At 33.7% G+C, this 15,903-nt stretch overlaps 3 protein-coding genes across 5 annotated transcripts in view; all 3 read left to right on the forward strand.

Annotated features, from left to right (window-relative positions):
* Positions 1–4,761, forward strand: part of LOC127847029 (gasdermin-E-like) — a 28,012-nt gene extending 23,251 nt beyond the window's left edge. For all 3 annotated transcript variants that reach the window (XM_052378537.1, XM_052378538.1, XM_052378539.1), the window contains exons 11-12: positions 48–191; positions 1,240–4,761. In XM_052378537.1, the coding sequence (XP_052234497.1) occupies positions 48–191; positions 1,240–1,437 (342 nt within the window). In that variant the 3' untranslated portion in view covers positions 1,438–4,761. The remainder of the gene's footprint in view (positions 1–47; positions 192–1,239) is intronic.
* LOC127847032 (uncharacterized) overlaps positions 1–15,903 on the forward strand; it is a 149,864-nt gene that overhangs the window by 11,522 nt on the left and 122,439 nt on the right. The gene's annotated exons all lie outside the window — the stretch shown is intronic.
* On the forward strand, positions 6,438–10,830 carry LOC127848958 (uncharacterized). The gene is made up of 4 exons (XM_052381684.1): positions 6,438–6,547; positions 7,029–7,041; positions 7,367–8,015; positions 8,167–10,830. Exons 1-4 carry the CDS (start codon positions 6,438–6,440, stop codon positions 8,265–8,267), a joined length of 873 nt encoding a protein of 290 aa, XP_052237644.1. The 3' UTR covers positions 8,268–10,830.

Genomic DNA, 15,903 nt, shown 5'->3' on the forward strand with positions numbered 1-15,903 from the left:
CATTTATTCTGAAGTCAACTACCGTAGTAACTCTATTTCTTTGTTAGGATGACAGTCTGGTTATCCCTAAGTCCAAAGAGAGGGTTTCTATGTTTGGAGAGTTCTTCGATGCAGCCACAGTAGTGGAGGAATCCCTATTGAAGCTCCTCACATCCCTGTCTGCCTCGAATGCTGAGAACATGCTACTAGTGGTGAGTACAGGTGTACTTTTATTTTAACAGCAGATCCACCATAGGACTATTACCCATGAAAATGAGAATTAAGTTAAAATTATATAATTAGTATAATAAAAGTGCATTTGTTTTGAACATTAAAACAATGGTTGCATTTTATTAATTGAGAAAACTTCGAAATTTTGTATTTAAAAAATTTGAATTATCATTGATCAAGCTTGTCGCATCATTGTCTGTCTCTCACCAATAACAACTTGGTGAGTGAGGGTATACTCGCAGGCTATTCTGAGTTCCTAAATGTTCATAGTTTCATAGAGTACCTCCACGCTGATAACATCATAACAGATATGAGTTAGTGTGTACTTTTGATTTCTAGTCAATCTCTGTCACCATTTTCATAATGATTTTTAAATTTGCATTAAGTACATTTTGAGCTATTAAGCAATTGAACCTTTCAATTAATATTGCCTCAGTAATCTTATTTCAATGATTCAGTAGTGAAAATGGTGTCCGCCTTGCAACTGGGATGTCACGGGTTTGACCCCACTGCTGGAGCTTTCTTTGGAAGTCCCCTTAAGATACAAAGTACTGGTTCTACCCAGGAAGGGGATTTAAGAGCCTTTCAATAAGCCCTAGGATTATGATATAAACAAGCTGAAATAAACCAATTTTAACTAATCCAGTAAGTGAGTAATGTCATGTTACTCCATCAGTCTTCTTGGCCGTCTGTTGCAAAAGAAGATTCTTGAAATTTCCAATAGAGTATATTACTGACATATTAAAGTGGATGAGGGGACACATTATTTTTCTGTTATTGTGTTGATCTACATATCTAAAAAGTTTTCATGGATACAAACAGGTGCATTAGAAAGATATATAGAATCACGTCATCAATGGCCTTAGTCCTGATAAAAAAGCTACTGAAATACTCTTGTATCATTGAAATCCATGCTATTTGTTCTTGTATACATATAATACTTTCCATGTGTTTTTGTATTATTGAAATCCATGCTAGATATTATTGTATGATTGAAATCCCTGATATATGTTATTGTATTATTTTCAGCTGAAGTCTGGCATACAAAGAGCACCTGTTACTGTCAAGAACATAGTGGCTGAGGTTCTCAGTGACAAGACAAGTCACAAGATGCTGGAACACCTGAAATATCACCTGGACGAGCTTGGAGTTATCGCACCCCCAGCGGAGATGCCGTTCTGCATTGATGCCTTGTACTGGATAGTGTTTGCGCTATACGGGAAATAGAGATACTCCATTGACCATTGGGTTTGGAATTTGATCCACATTAGCCATTCTGCATTGATGTCTTGTATTGGATAGTGTTTGCACTACTCGGGAAATAGTAACTTGCCATTGAACAATTGAAATTGGAACTTGATCCACATTTGTTTATTTTGTCTGTAAAGGGCGTAGTGTTTGCTGTTTTTTGATTTTTCCTGTTTTTGGACAAGGAGATAATGATATTACTTGTTTTGATATTTTAATGATATGGCTGTGAAAGATATAATAGTATTGTGGAAAATGAAATGTCAGTGTTTATAATTTGCATGGTATGTTAATAATGCTGTGTATTTAAGCTGGCAAATGTTCAAGGAAAACTATCCTAAGAAGCAAAATGAACTTTTTCTGACATAACATCTACTTGTTAATGGAGGAGTATCATTCATGTTCTTAAATATGCATAATTAATTGTAAAAGAAAGTGTATTTTGATATGATATGATTAATTTATGTTCATTTGTATCAATTATTGAGGGTCAGATATCAATGTTTATTTTCCAAACTGATACCAAAATACTCTTACATTTTTTTCAATTGTATTATTTTACTAACTAATTAATAGTTTTCCTGAAAGTTCAATCAATCATACCCACAGTACCACTCAAACAAAATGAACATTTCTCGTGTCATTGCCCAAATTATATGTTTTCATTCATATGTAATATGTAGCCTTTCTTGAAACAAAGAAGTTGCTACCGACAAATGCCATATAGTTTCATAATTGTGTTCACAGTATGTTTAAATGTATTACACATGTTGTCATTTTATGAACATATTTTTTAAACCAGGTTAACTCTGTCATGACATTGATGCACTAAGAGTTTAAGTTTCTTGTATTAGTTAAATTATCGCTATTTGCATCTTCTGTTTGTATTAATTAAATTACCTATTTCTTTATGTGTATAGTTTGTTCAATGTTAGTATCACTTTTATGACTGATGAACAGTGTTTTTTTAGTGTTTCAATGTTTCAAGTGTTTCATTTGATAGTTATTTTTAAATTTGAATTTAGACTGGCGCATATTCAGTTGTCTTTGTCCATATATAGAAAATCTTTTGGGTCCTGTAATATTCCATTTGTATTGATTTTAATATGTGAATTTGTCTTCATTTAACGAACAAAACAGATGAACAAAACATTAACCAAAATAGTCTCACTGATATGCATTTGTTTCTTGCCATATGTAAAGGACTGCACTGAACTATAAGCTTTCTCTCGTCCTGTAGCAACTGAAGTGTGACTTCAGTTTTATGTGTTCTACGCCTTTCTTTTGTGGTGGATTGTTAGGCACACAGTTGTATTAATTAAGACAAGTCCTACACAAAGAAAAAATATTGAATATGTCTATTCTATTTTCTTATCTCTGTATTTACAAGTGTAATGCAGTTTGAAATGAGCACGTTTGACTGTATCTATTGTAAAAATGATGTTACAGTTTAGTTTAACTTTTGATGTCTTGCTTTGTATCGTTACATTTAGTGTACTATTGTAATCACAGCTCGCATTGTTGTATTTTGTTTTTAATTTTATTTTATGTACATTTGAAACTGTATGTTTTAATAATATTTCATTGTACCATTGAAACCTTTATATTTCACTTACACCTCTTTCATAGTGCCATATAGTCCTATTTACTATCGTATGCCTCAATCAAAACCTACTTATTGTCCCCTACCGGTTTCACCGGAGGGGACTTATGGTTTGCGCTCCGTCTGTCAGTCCGTCCGTCAGTCCGTCACACTTTTCTGGATCCTGCGATAACTTTCAAAATTAATATCTGTTCATGAAACTTTAAACATGGATAGATGGCAATATGAACATTATGAACGTCATTTTATTTTGTTTCTACGTCAAAAATTATGGTTGCTATGGCAACAAATAGACTAGAAATACTGCTGAAAATGGTGGTTTTCTGGATCATGCGATAACTTTAAAAGTTCTGAATATTTTTTCATGAAACTTGGAACATGGATAGATGACAATATGGACATTATGCACGTCATTTCATTTTGTTCCTACGTCAAAATTTGTGGTTGCTATGGCAACCAAAAAAAAATAATCTGAAAATGGTGGAATTTCTGACAATGGTGGAGCCGCTAGGGGACCATATTGCTTGACAATAGCCTTATTTTGACTTAAACTGACGACAACATGCTCAGTTGTAAGAATCTCATAATTTAATTTGTTTGATGTAAGATGATAAGGGCATACTGCGTCCTGTATGGGGTCATAATTTTAGGGATCTTTATATCAGTTAGATTTTACGCTCTCTGTCGTTCTTCTAGTCACTGCTTATAAATTTTAATAAAATTCGATGACACATAATTATAATAGTAAGTACATTAATTACTTTTATAACGCTTTTAATCCTTTAATTGCAAGGTAATTCAGACGTAGTGACAAATAGGTATATATTCTTTCTCTGCTGATGTTAATTAGTGCATCAAATGATTTTTAGGTCCCCCCAGCTCTTATGTCCCCCAGTCTATACTGCGGGACATATTGCTTTTGCCTTCTCTGTTGGTTTGTTTGCGTCAAACTTTAACATTGGCCATAACTTTTGCAATATTGAAAATAGAAACTTGATATTTGGCATGCATGTGTATGTCATGGAGCTGCACATTTTGAGTGGTGAAAGGTCAAGGTCATCCTTTAAGGTCAAAGGTCAAATATATGGGGGACATAGTGTATCACAAACACATCTTGTTTTAAATGTATTTTAATGATGAGATTACATAACTTTGCATTAATGAAATAAAAAATAAACATGCATATAGCCACATTCTATTGTTGTTGCTTTGTAGCCATATGTATCAGTTTAACTAGTGTGGTCACTTTGTTAACTTTAGCTTAGCGATATAAATTCAAAACCATTTTGCAAACATTTAGATATTTTTCTCCACCATGGTTCATGACCATTAATTTTTATCACAGCTGTTAAAATTCATTTGTTTATATTTGTCGTCTGCAAAATAATACAATACTTATTTTTTAGATATTATAAAATCGTTTTAGTCTTTGTACTACAGTAACATTTAATCGTTTTTCAAATCCTATGGACTTAATTAAAAAATATCATTATATGTTTGTAATCACGACAACAATACTATACTTGCATATGTTTTGTTTGCAAATCATTTTGATTGAAGAATAGATATATACATTTTGTCTACTTTTTTACAAGCATTATTTGTTTTATGAAAAATTAATGAAATTGTGTAATACTAATTTGATGTTTATGTCCAAATAGAAATGCTTTGCTTTAAAAAAATAACATGCATAAAATATAGTAACATATGTTGGTGTTGTATTTATGTTATGCATTATTTAGAAGATCATTTTAAGGATAGCATACACTAAAAAAGCACAGTGTCTCATGTAACAGTTAAAGCAGTCCAGGATAGGTTGACAGTGACTCAGGGCATGTGATGATTATCCCCCACCATAGGCAGAGGATAATTGTGTTGGCGTTGTCCATCCGTCTTTCCGTACGTCCGTCCGGAGCCCTATCTTGGAAGTGCTTTGGTGGAATTATTTTAAACTAGGTATAAGTATGTAAACAGATAAGAGGATGATGCACGCTAAATGGCTTGGATGATACATATATAAGCAGACAGTTATCAAAATATCGCTCACAATTAGCTCCATTATAATAAACAAGGTAGTAATATTCCACCATAGATATTTTATCGGATATCCTCTGTCGTATACCGTATACCTTTTTATTTGAGTCACTTTATCGATTTGTCGTCGTTGGCAAAAGATAAACAAGGTGATTATTCAAGGTGTTGAAGTCAGCCATATTGGAAACTTTGTATAAAAAATAATACGAACAGTTGAAGAGAATGCAATTTTTATGGGTTTTTTAAATCTTATTCACTTTAACACCCAAAACTGATTGGTTTAATATTTCTTCAAATCATGCCCCTGTGATAAAAATGGGTTGAACCGTAGGTTTAATTTCAATGTATGTATGTGTGTCATACAGAGAAAAAAAATACATAAAAATACACAAACATCACAGAGTCTGTAGTTTTTACCTATATTCCACGTTAGTGCATAACAACATCATATCTCAATATCAAGTTATTTCATTTTGGGCTGAGTGATAGTAAGTTTCACTGAAATAAGAAAATTAATTTCAGTGCCTTAACCTTGGATGTGGGTATTTTCGACCAAGTTTAAAACAAAGTTGAAAATACTGGTTATTAGATTTGAGGGTTTGTGAGCTGGAAGCGTTAAACAGGTAGTTTCCAATATATTCAAATCAGGTAGATTTAAATCAATAGTGTGCATTTTAGCATAAGTTTAGACAGGTTTAACGCTGGAGTGTGCAATTAACTCTTAAATTACGTACAATTCAGGATTGTGGAAAAACTGTTTGCGAGTGGCAACTGTTGTAAACATCGATCAATCAATAAAGGTTAATCAGACGATTTCTAACTACCAATGACACAAGCGTGCTTGCTAACTGAATACGTGTATCAAGTGTAACCATATTTTCAGAAAATGGTCTATCCCTCTATGTTATAAGCATAATAATGAGAGGTGTATTTCAAACTCGACTATTGATTGTGTACTTCAGTTCGTTTTTCAAGTGAGTTGATAGTGGATACAACCAGTACATTATAAGCCATAAACGTTTGAGGTTTAGGAAATTGTTTCATGTAATCATAATAAAACTCTCATAAAAATAGTGGACACATAGCTTGTCAATCAGAGGACAGTGTACAATACCTAAAAAATGGCAATATCTGTAGATTCTGTTAAAACAAGTTCAGATTTTGTGAAGGACTATGTTTGCAGCGCTTGCGAAAGTCAAAATATTGAAGAATGTGCCGATATTTTTTGTGAAACATGTATGCATTTTTTTGCAACAAATGCATTTATCAACACGATCAATTATATAAAAACCATTCCAAATATGGAAGAGGAGAACAAAAGAAATGGCCTCTCACAAAGAAAATGGAGGATTTGCTACTCAAATGTTCTGTCCACAAGGACGAGACACTTAAAATGTTTTGCCAGGACCACATACAGCTGTGCTGCTCTGATTGTGTTCTACTGAATCACAGGTAGGTAACAAACTGTCATGATATTGATGGAAGGTTATTTAGGTTATAAAAATGTCCAATGCTAATGTCTCATTAATCAATCAAATATCTTCATCATGAGCAAACTATATTCAGTAGATGTATTATGCATTCAAATATTAAATTATTAATGGTAAAAATAATTGAGGGTATTTTTCTAGGCATGAATACACCGTTTGTAAAGCCCAATCGTTAATTGATCAGAGTTTTAGCTGTTAGAGGACTTCGGTTTTAATTGAAATTATTGTCAAAGCCGTGTTGATATAACTTTTAAGACAGACAACATTCTGTAAATAATAAGTTAATATTTTAAGCCAAGTTTGAAACATGCTAAAACATTTGGAAATCTAAACAAGATCTTTATATAATTCATTTTACAATATTGGTGTGTTGTATTGTGCATAGAGATTTTATATGTCAAAATGATTAAATGATTTTATAATGTTATATGTTAATTTTTCAGACAGTGCACCAACGTGTCTCTTATTTCCGAGTCCGTCAAAAAACTCTCATTGGATATGAAACAGTTGTCAATCAATCTTCAAACTATTATTCATCAACTTAATATGTTTTAGAGTAAACAAGAGGAAAGCATTCATTTAGTAGAGGTATCATGCACTGAAAAATTGCAAGAAATCCGAGACATGCGTACAAAATGTAATCAATTAAATGCTACTTTAGATGAGCTAGAAAACGCAACCTTGAACAACGTGACGAAATTAGGACCACATTGCAACCTCTCTTAAAAAAGACGTGGCCAAATGCAGCAGACTGAAGGATGAACTGCAACAACTGGATTAGGCTGTACAGAGCCTGAGGGAAAAGAGCAAGAAAGAATTTGAGTTCATAGCCAGCAGGAAATGTCTGAATAAAATACAAGAGTCTGAGACATATCTGAAGAAGAACTCTGTGAAGGATCAGAGTTTAATAATATTCCAGGCAGATATTGACATTGAGCAGTTCCTGTCTAAAAAGTCAGGTTTAGGGAGGATTGTAGCAGTGAATCCAAACCAGGTGTTAACAGTGAAGAGAAAGGCCCAGTATAATGTGAAAATATCAAGTGACAGAAATAAGATATGCTTCATCGCAGGTATTTGCATCCTTCCTAGCGGCCATGTCATCATTGTTGGTGATAATAATAGAAGAATTAAGCTATTAGACAAGCAGTACAATATAGTCAGCCACTATCACGTATCAGGTTCTCTACATGACATTTGCCTGATTACATCCAGTGAGGTGGCTGTGACTGTTGGCAAAGATGTGCAGTTTATATCTGTGAGGAATGGGCAGCTGATGACTGGGAGGAGGTTTCAGTTACTGAATCGTGCTTACGGCATTTTCCACCATCAAGGCGCAGTGTACGTCACCTCCGGCACTGCCCTGTACCACTACACTCTGACTGGGACTCTTGTACAAAAGATGTATGGAGATATAGGAGTTGGCAATAGAGGTTGATTGTACCAATATTCAAACAAAGAATATATATTTAAAACCCTAAGAACTATTATGAAATTTTTTTTTTTGATTTTTGGGTAATGAACACAAGTGTTTGTGTATTTAATCCTGATTGATATACATTTGACATGTTTAATGCTTTGCAGTGTTGATGTGTGCATTGAGTCCTGCTGGGGACAGGGTTTATGTTACCAACTATCACCATCTAACACTTGCCATGGATGCCACTGATATCTACATTCACTGACCCTGAACTACACCATCCATGGGGTGTTCATGTTACACCTATAGGGCAAGTCCTTCTCTGTGGAAACGCCTCCCATACTGTCATGCAGGTGGATCATGAGGACAAAACGAAGCTGGCACAGATAGATGGAGTGAGCAGACCAATGTCTGTCTGCGCCAACAAAAATATTGACCAGATCGTCGTGGGACTAAATAACAACGAAATAATTGTTATGGAACTCCAATAGCTCTACATGTTGTATATATATATCCTCTGAGTACAGTGTATTGAGCGGTAAAGGAAACAAGTAAATATTTTCTATATTTATGCAAACAATGCAGCAATAAACAATACACATTGAAATATTTAATTAATTACCGTTTAATACATGTCAAAATGTGTTATATACAGCGTGTTTATTCCCGCAACGATGATAGTTCCATACACACATGCACAAAAAAATCCAAAACGCGCGTCGTTTACCAGGTATCGAGACATCACATCCGAAAATAGAAAGTACTCATTTCAATATGCAAAAGGCAAAGGAAACTTCAAAAAATCAATACACTGAGCGTATGTATATAAACTGAAACTAAATGATTTAACTTTTGTTATAACTTCTTTTGACAATTTAACAAGTTGCTGATTTATCGGTTATTCTTTTTTGAGCAACATGGACACATACAAGTGCTTAGAAATTGCAGAAACAAACTTTTGCCATTTGTTCAAATAAATGTTGGCACATGTGTTGTTTCTATGAAAATATTCGATTAAGCATCCGATTAAGACGGAGTATACTCACTGAAAATGTGTATGATGTCATTTCATCTATTTTCGCAATTTGCGCAGACAGTTAATATATACAGTAAATGGGTCGTATGAGTAAATGGTCATGGCCACCGTATATTAAAACAGGTAAATGGCATGTCCTCAATAACCTCAGTTTGTATATGGGTATTGTTCTGAACTTTTGTGTACAAAGAGCTTATATGCTGACTTCAATTGGGATGCATTTTGGAAAAGCCAAGATTAAGATCAATTGTACTTAAAATTAAAAACTGGTGAATATCTTAAGTTTGGATGGAGGTCTTCGACTGAAATTGTTTATGCAAATGTATGTTTTAGGGCTTTAGATTCACAGATTTGCACACTTGTGTACGTGGCTTATGCTGGTTGCTTACATGCAGATTGATAAAGGTCAAGGTCACAGTAACTTAAAGAAAAACTGTTATCGCCTCTGTAACTTGAGTTTAGATGGGGGAATTGAGAAGAGGTTGTGTGTGTAGGTAGCTTGCACGAAGACAAATCTTGGGACTTCTGAATTGTTTAAAATTAATAAAAGAGTAAAACATTGAACACATATTGCCATGTTTCTTGTTCTGTAATATATATATATGTCGGTTGCTTACATGTAGAGCTATTTTGGGGTTTGGAAGGGGCCTGTTGGAATAATGTCACTTTAAATGAATATAAATTGGGAAGGGGTCCTTGGGATCAAGGTCAATTTTACAAAAAATAGATTGATTAGGGTCATGTTTGATCAAGGTCACTTTTAAACAAAACAACATTTGGAAGAGGCCTGTGAGATCAATGTCAATTTTACTAAACAAATTGAGATGGGGCCTGTGGGATCAAGGTCTTTTAACTAAAAATAGATGGGGAGTGGGCCTGTGGAATGAAAGTTTCTTTTCATAAAAACAAAAAAATCTGTGTCCACTCAATAAGGGCATACTGTGTTTATTTTTGGTTATCATTTGTCTTCATTTTGTTAAATTCAGCTATTCACAAACATATTTTTTAGATTAACAGATCTATTTGATATTTGTTTGTTTTGGGTTTGGTTTTATTTTGTTAAGTTACCTAGAACAGAATAATTGTTTTTCGTTGGTTTAGCCTGATCACATCTTTCATGTTAGGTTTGTTATGGTTTATATCGAGTTTGTTAATACGTTAAATGACGTCATGAAAAGAAACACTTATGCTGTTGAAGAATGAAACGAAAGTTCCAAAACATTGTTTAAATGTTTGTATTGTCAAATTCATGTTTTGTCAATACTAAGATAAATAGCTGCAACTATAATACAATAACTGTTAAATAACACCAACAATATTATTGCCAATCCATTACTCTTCAAATTTGATATGAATATTGAAATGAATGAACAACAAAAACATCGTTGAATTATCAAAATTAAAAGCCAATACTACGAGTGGTTATGTGCTGTGTCCTTATAGATTAAATCTTTTATAAAACTGTTTTGTTTTTTGTTTGGCAGACAGAGCTATAAACGTAGACCGGCATTCGGTTAACAAAATAATAAAGCATTATTGTCTAATTTAAGTTTGGCATTTTGTATTGTGAGTTATTTTTCAATAAACACGGCTGAATTGCATTTTGGGCCAGGTGGGGCGAGGTTACAGTTACTAAAAGTAGAAAACTAGTTTCAACTCAATTGTTTTGAATAGAGGTAATGTGCTTTAACTTTGTGTGTGGATTATATTTATGCATACCTTGCTTGCAACTTGAAGTAAACTCAACAATATTAGTCTGGCAACAGATAAATATCCAGTTTCTTTGCATGGTCACATTTGTTGTTATTATTTATACATTTTCATCTTTAAGTTTACAAATACTATGTAACTTATACATTTATTAAACAAACAAAACCGCGTTATAAATGGACCGCTTTATAAATTACCACAGTGTTAATGTATTTCTATGTTATTTTTCATACATGCATTTTAGCCATCACATGCAGTTGTTTTGGTATATATAAATAAATATATATATATATATATATAAATAAATAAATAAATAAATAAATTAATATATATATATATATATATATATATATATAACAAGTGTATGATTTGAAAATATATTTGACTTATCGAACTCGTTTTAAGGAAAATGTGCGTCCAAGAAAATAATTTAAATTTGCTTTGGCGTATATAGCACTTTCTTTAGCAATATATCTAATAAGATATAGCAGGCAGAAAACGTTCTTTAATAATATGATCGGCATCAACATTTTCACCGCGACATTGACGGTATAACACGTTGTGGAATATACTTGCTTGTATTCAACACTGTGGAATATACCTGTCGCGTGCACGAACTACTTTTTAAATGACATCATGCGATGTGCTCTAAAATTAGGTCGATATTGTTTGGTTCATTGATCGAATTTTAAGGTCACCCATGAGAAGAAAATGTGCATATTTTGCAGAAAAACATATATATGACATATTCACCAAAAGAAATGTTGAAATAAAATATGAAATTACACGATTTTTGTTTTGTTATTTTTTTATTTATAACAAAGTCGACAAAACTTAAGCTTCAAAATTATACGACCTTCAACCTTTAAATCTAGTCATATGACATAATTTTTCGCCATCCGTAAAATGAATCAGCTGATACTTATTGCGTCATTTTCCCCATTTTTTTGACGATTTATTATAAACGCGACTTATTTCACGTGTTTTCTGTATGTACTGTATGTCGACATATCTGAATTGTCAATTGATCACATTTTCCTTATTTCGTGTAATGTGCATTGTTTATAACCAAAGCATATACTTTTGACATTTAACTTAAATATTAAGAATGTACAACAAGCCATACACATATCGCACAGTTCATGAATAATCTGCTATGTTTGCTTTCCTATTTAATTCACGTTAGGCATAGAGCTGTGTAAAGTATAAGATGGTAAAAATAGCACCACACTGGAATTGGGAACGTCCCATTTTGTACACGGGTATTTTCTACTCATTTATCTGTTGTGTACTGGAGTGTTTTCCATTCTTTGTGTATTTATATATTAAATTATTTTCTCGTACAATAAGGGCATTTACCATAGATAAATAAAACATTGTACAAGTTTAAACATAATTATGTTTGTATGCAGAAATCTGCAAATGCAACCGAGTTTACCAACGGCTATTATTAGATAAACTGCTCCGGTTCATTTGAACAGCAGTAATGTAGAGTACATGACGTAGCGTGTGACGAAGAAGAAAGTTTATCGCGTTCATAAACTCATTTGAATAAAGTGATAGAATGGCATAAGGGTCTTTATTTAACTATGCTAAAATAATTATTAAAGACCCTAGATGCAAAATCGTCAATTATTGAGTTAAATGGATTATTAGGTGGATTTTAAAGGATAATTAAAGGTAAGATACTAGTTCTTACGTGTTTTGATTTTTGTTTGTACTTTTGTCGTTCCCTGTTCTCGGGGAAATGATTTTAACATGGGCGCCATTGATGCATCGGATCACACACGGCATATGCATAACATTATATAAAAACACGTTATGCGCGTCCTTAAATTCGTCGTCCGAAGTCGAAAAACGTATTGCCCTGTATATTTTGTCAAATAAAGTGTCAGTCGCTGCAATTGTCTGTTTACTCGTCAAAATTGTCAAGGTCTTCGATAGCTAAAGAAACTTCAGCGTACAGTTTATTTAGTATTGACAGACCTGTACAAAGTCGCGCCAGTCAAAAATCATAAAAAGCGACATATTAAGTTATGGTAGCCAGAACTAGGTCGTCGATGGTGTACATGTATGTTGACATCGACAGCATTTTGTCAGGAGCAATCGCCGCCATATTGGATTTTGATCATTTTCTTTCGAAAATAAAATGAATTATAGTAAAGTAAAATCTTCTTTTCGCGGTCGCAATGTGTTAAAATTCGCATACTGCGTAAAATTGAATGTAGGCATATGGTGATATTTTTACTTGTTTTACAGTTTGTGTGTGAATTTTTTAAAGACTATTTTGCGTACCAGAACAAATACATGTAGATCTATATCACTACGCATGGTTACATTTGTTAGATTTTAAGCGCTTTTATGACTGATTTAAAATTATTGTTAAGGTTATTAAATCTATTTATGTTAAATGTCACGTTGAAAAAAATCAAATGGGATAAATAGAATACTAGGATTAGCGTTGAATACAGAGAAGTTTATGATGCTCGGCTCGAACACCGAAAGCGCTCGCCAAGGCTCGCGCTTCCGGCGTTCTAAGCCTCGCAACATAAACTTCTCTGTATTCAACGCTAACCTAGTATTCTCTATTTATCTTACCACGTACATAGTTTTTCATAGACTATTCCAAGCCGCATGCTGACCATGTAATTTTACAGATATGTGCACTCTCTTTTTATAAAAAGCTTAGTTACATAAACAAACATTATGAGAGTTAAAAAGATGATGTCATTTAATAAAGTATAGCTTATATTTCTCCAATTCTTAAATTGTTCATGGGGAGTTAACATATATATAAATCGGTAAGATGAAATACACTACTTCTTACTAATACCGCAAGGTGTGTTACAGGGTAGTCATTAGATTGTTGGCTTTATTTACTCGCCCTTTATCACCTCGCACATGGTTAGTAAGAAGAATTGCAACGAATAATATTTGATACCCTTCTGCAGCTGAATCATTCACAGAGTCGTTTGTATTTTGTCTTTTTTTAATATTCTTGTTCCATCTCATCAATTAGATATTTTTCTGCTAATGAGATACACGAAGCTAAATATTGGGATGAAAGTAAACATAAGATTCATGTCATTTGAAGACACAAGTAAATTATAACCATTGTATGAACATGTTTGCCGACAGGCAGGTATCGATGAGGATCGGCTGATATTGGCATTTGAGCCAGAAGTAGCTGCTGTATGGTGTACCCAACTAGGTGCTGACAGACCGATGATGGAGCGCAAATCAAATTAAATAGTAATAGATCTATGAGGCATGTGATTATATTCAAATATGTATAGCAAACCCTTTAACCCTGTCACATTGCGATCATATTAAGTGAGGAAATAAGTCAATAAAATAAAATCTACGTTCAATATAAACTTTAAAAGTTGATAGCCCCACAATTCGATGATTGCGAGACCAAAAGCCAACTATTTATATTTTATAGTCAACGCGAAATGCGTTCATAGCAATTGCATAGCGAATAAGAGTCACGTAAAAAGTAATGTCTATGCTGCATATGTGTTGCTTTTTTGTTGCGAAAGGGTAGCAATTGTCCATTAGTGGATGCTACTTTGGGCATGAATGGCTCGTATTGTGTACCGTGTACTATCGCGAGATATAGTCGCCGCGCAGCATCTTGAACGGAAGTTCCAGTACCCATCACAACCTTATATAAACACAATGTATTCAAGATAAGTTATACATTTTACATGACTTTGATGCGTACCGCAGGCTCCGCAGCTCGTCATTCATTTTGAGTCACTTGTGTGATCGGACCAACAGCTGTATTATGATATATTAATTTCATGTAATTTGCATGAACGAGATATAGCCATAATGTTTTCTATTGTTTCAGGAGGAACAGCAGATATCACAGCATTTCAAAAATTTCCAAACAAAAACGTCAAAGTGATACACAAAGCAAGTGGAGGACCATGGAGAGGTATATTCGTGGATGATCAGTACTTTCAATATTTAGACAGTGTGTTAGGTATTGGGGTCATCGAGGAGCTACGTACAAACCATATTGAAGACTCTTTCGAAATGAACAGAGAATTTGAATATAAAAAGAGATGTCAGGATATTGATTCAAGAAAATGATTTGTCATGCGACTTCTAGACTCACTTCAGGATATTGTACTTAGACGTGGTGGTGTTGATCTGCCAAAAGCTGGAAAGCTACGTATTGATCAAGAACATGTCAGAGCATGGTTTGAAAAGCCTTTTTGTAAACTTATTGAACACGTTAAATCACTAATAGAACTCCACTATCCTGAAAGGATATTGCTTGTCGGAGGGTTTGCGGAATCCGAATATGTTAAGAAAAGACTTTAGGAACAACTATCCGGAATCACTCTGATAGTTCCCGAGGATGCCGGGTTGGTTGTTCTTAAAGGAGCGGTATTGTTTGGACACAATCCAGCTGTTGTTACGTCTCGTATTATTGCTCACACGTGCAGAATAGGTGTAGACAATGTTTCTAAAGGTCATACAAGCCAAACAAGGCAAATATTTGAAGTCTTTGTACGAGTAGGCAAGGAGATTCCTATAGATCATCACACCTTAACAGCTTTTACTAATATGTCAATTTTCGAGGTGTACAGAACATCGTTAATGAATACTGGTTACACAACAGATGATGGCTGTGAGCTAATTGGAACATTAAGTATCAAGAACGATGCCAATACGCCATTCGAGTCCCGGGACAAAACTGTAACGTTTAAGTTTGGCACACCGAGTTGCTGGTAATGGTTTCGCTTACGCTCACTGGCGACGAAGAGACGCTGACATTAGATTGCCTCCAGTAAAGTGTAAGGAAATGCTTTTCATTAGTATTTGTATTAGACCCTGTTGTTTTGAGAAAAGGTTACACGATACGCGTAATGATTTGCATATTTTTTTAAAAATAACACTGTGCATATTAAACATAAAATATCCACTGTAAAGAAAAGACATAAACTATTCATGTACAATACTTTAATCACACGTTTCTGTGCTATTCCATTTAACACGGTCCGCATTGATATTTAATTTATATTTGTTTGTTATTTGAAAGCAAGTCTAAACTAAATGAAGATAATAAATAACATATGCGATAGACAATCGTATCACAAGACTATATGTATGTATATAATGCTAATAGAGCAAACTTACG

Source organism: Dreissena polymorpha, chromosome 10 (assembly GCF_020536995.1).
Source record: "Dreissena polymorpha isolate Duluth1 chromosome 10, UMN_Dpol_1.0, whole genome shotgun sequence".
In the NCBI taxonomy this organism is placed as follows: Eukaryota; Metazoa; Mollusca; class Bivalvia; order Myida; family Dreissenidae; genus Dreissena; species Dreissena polymorpha.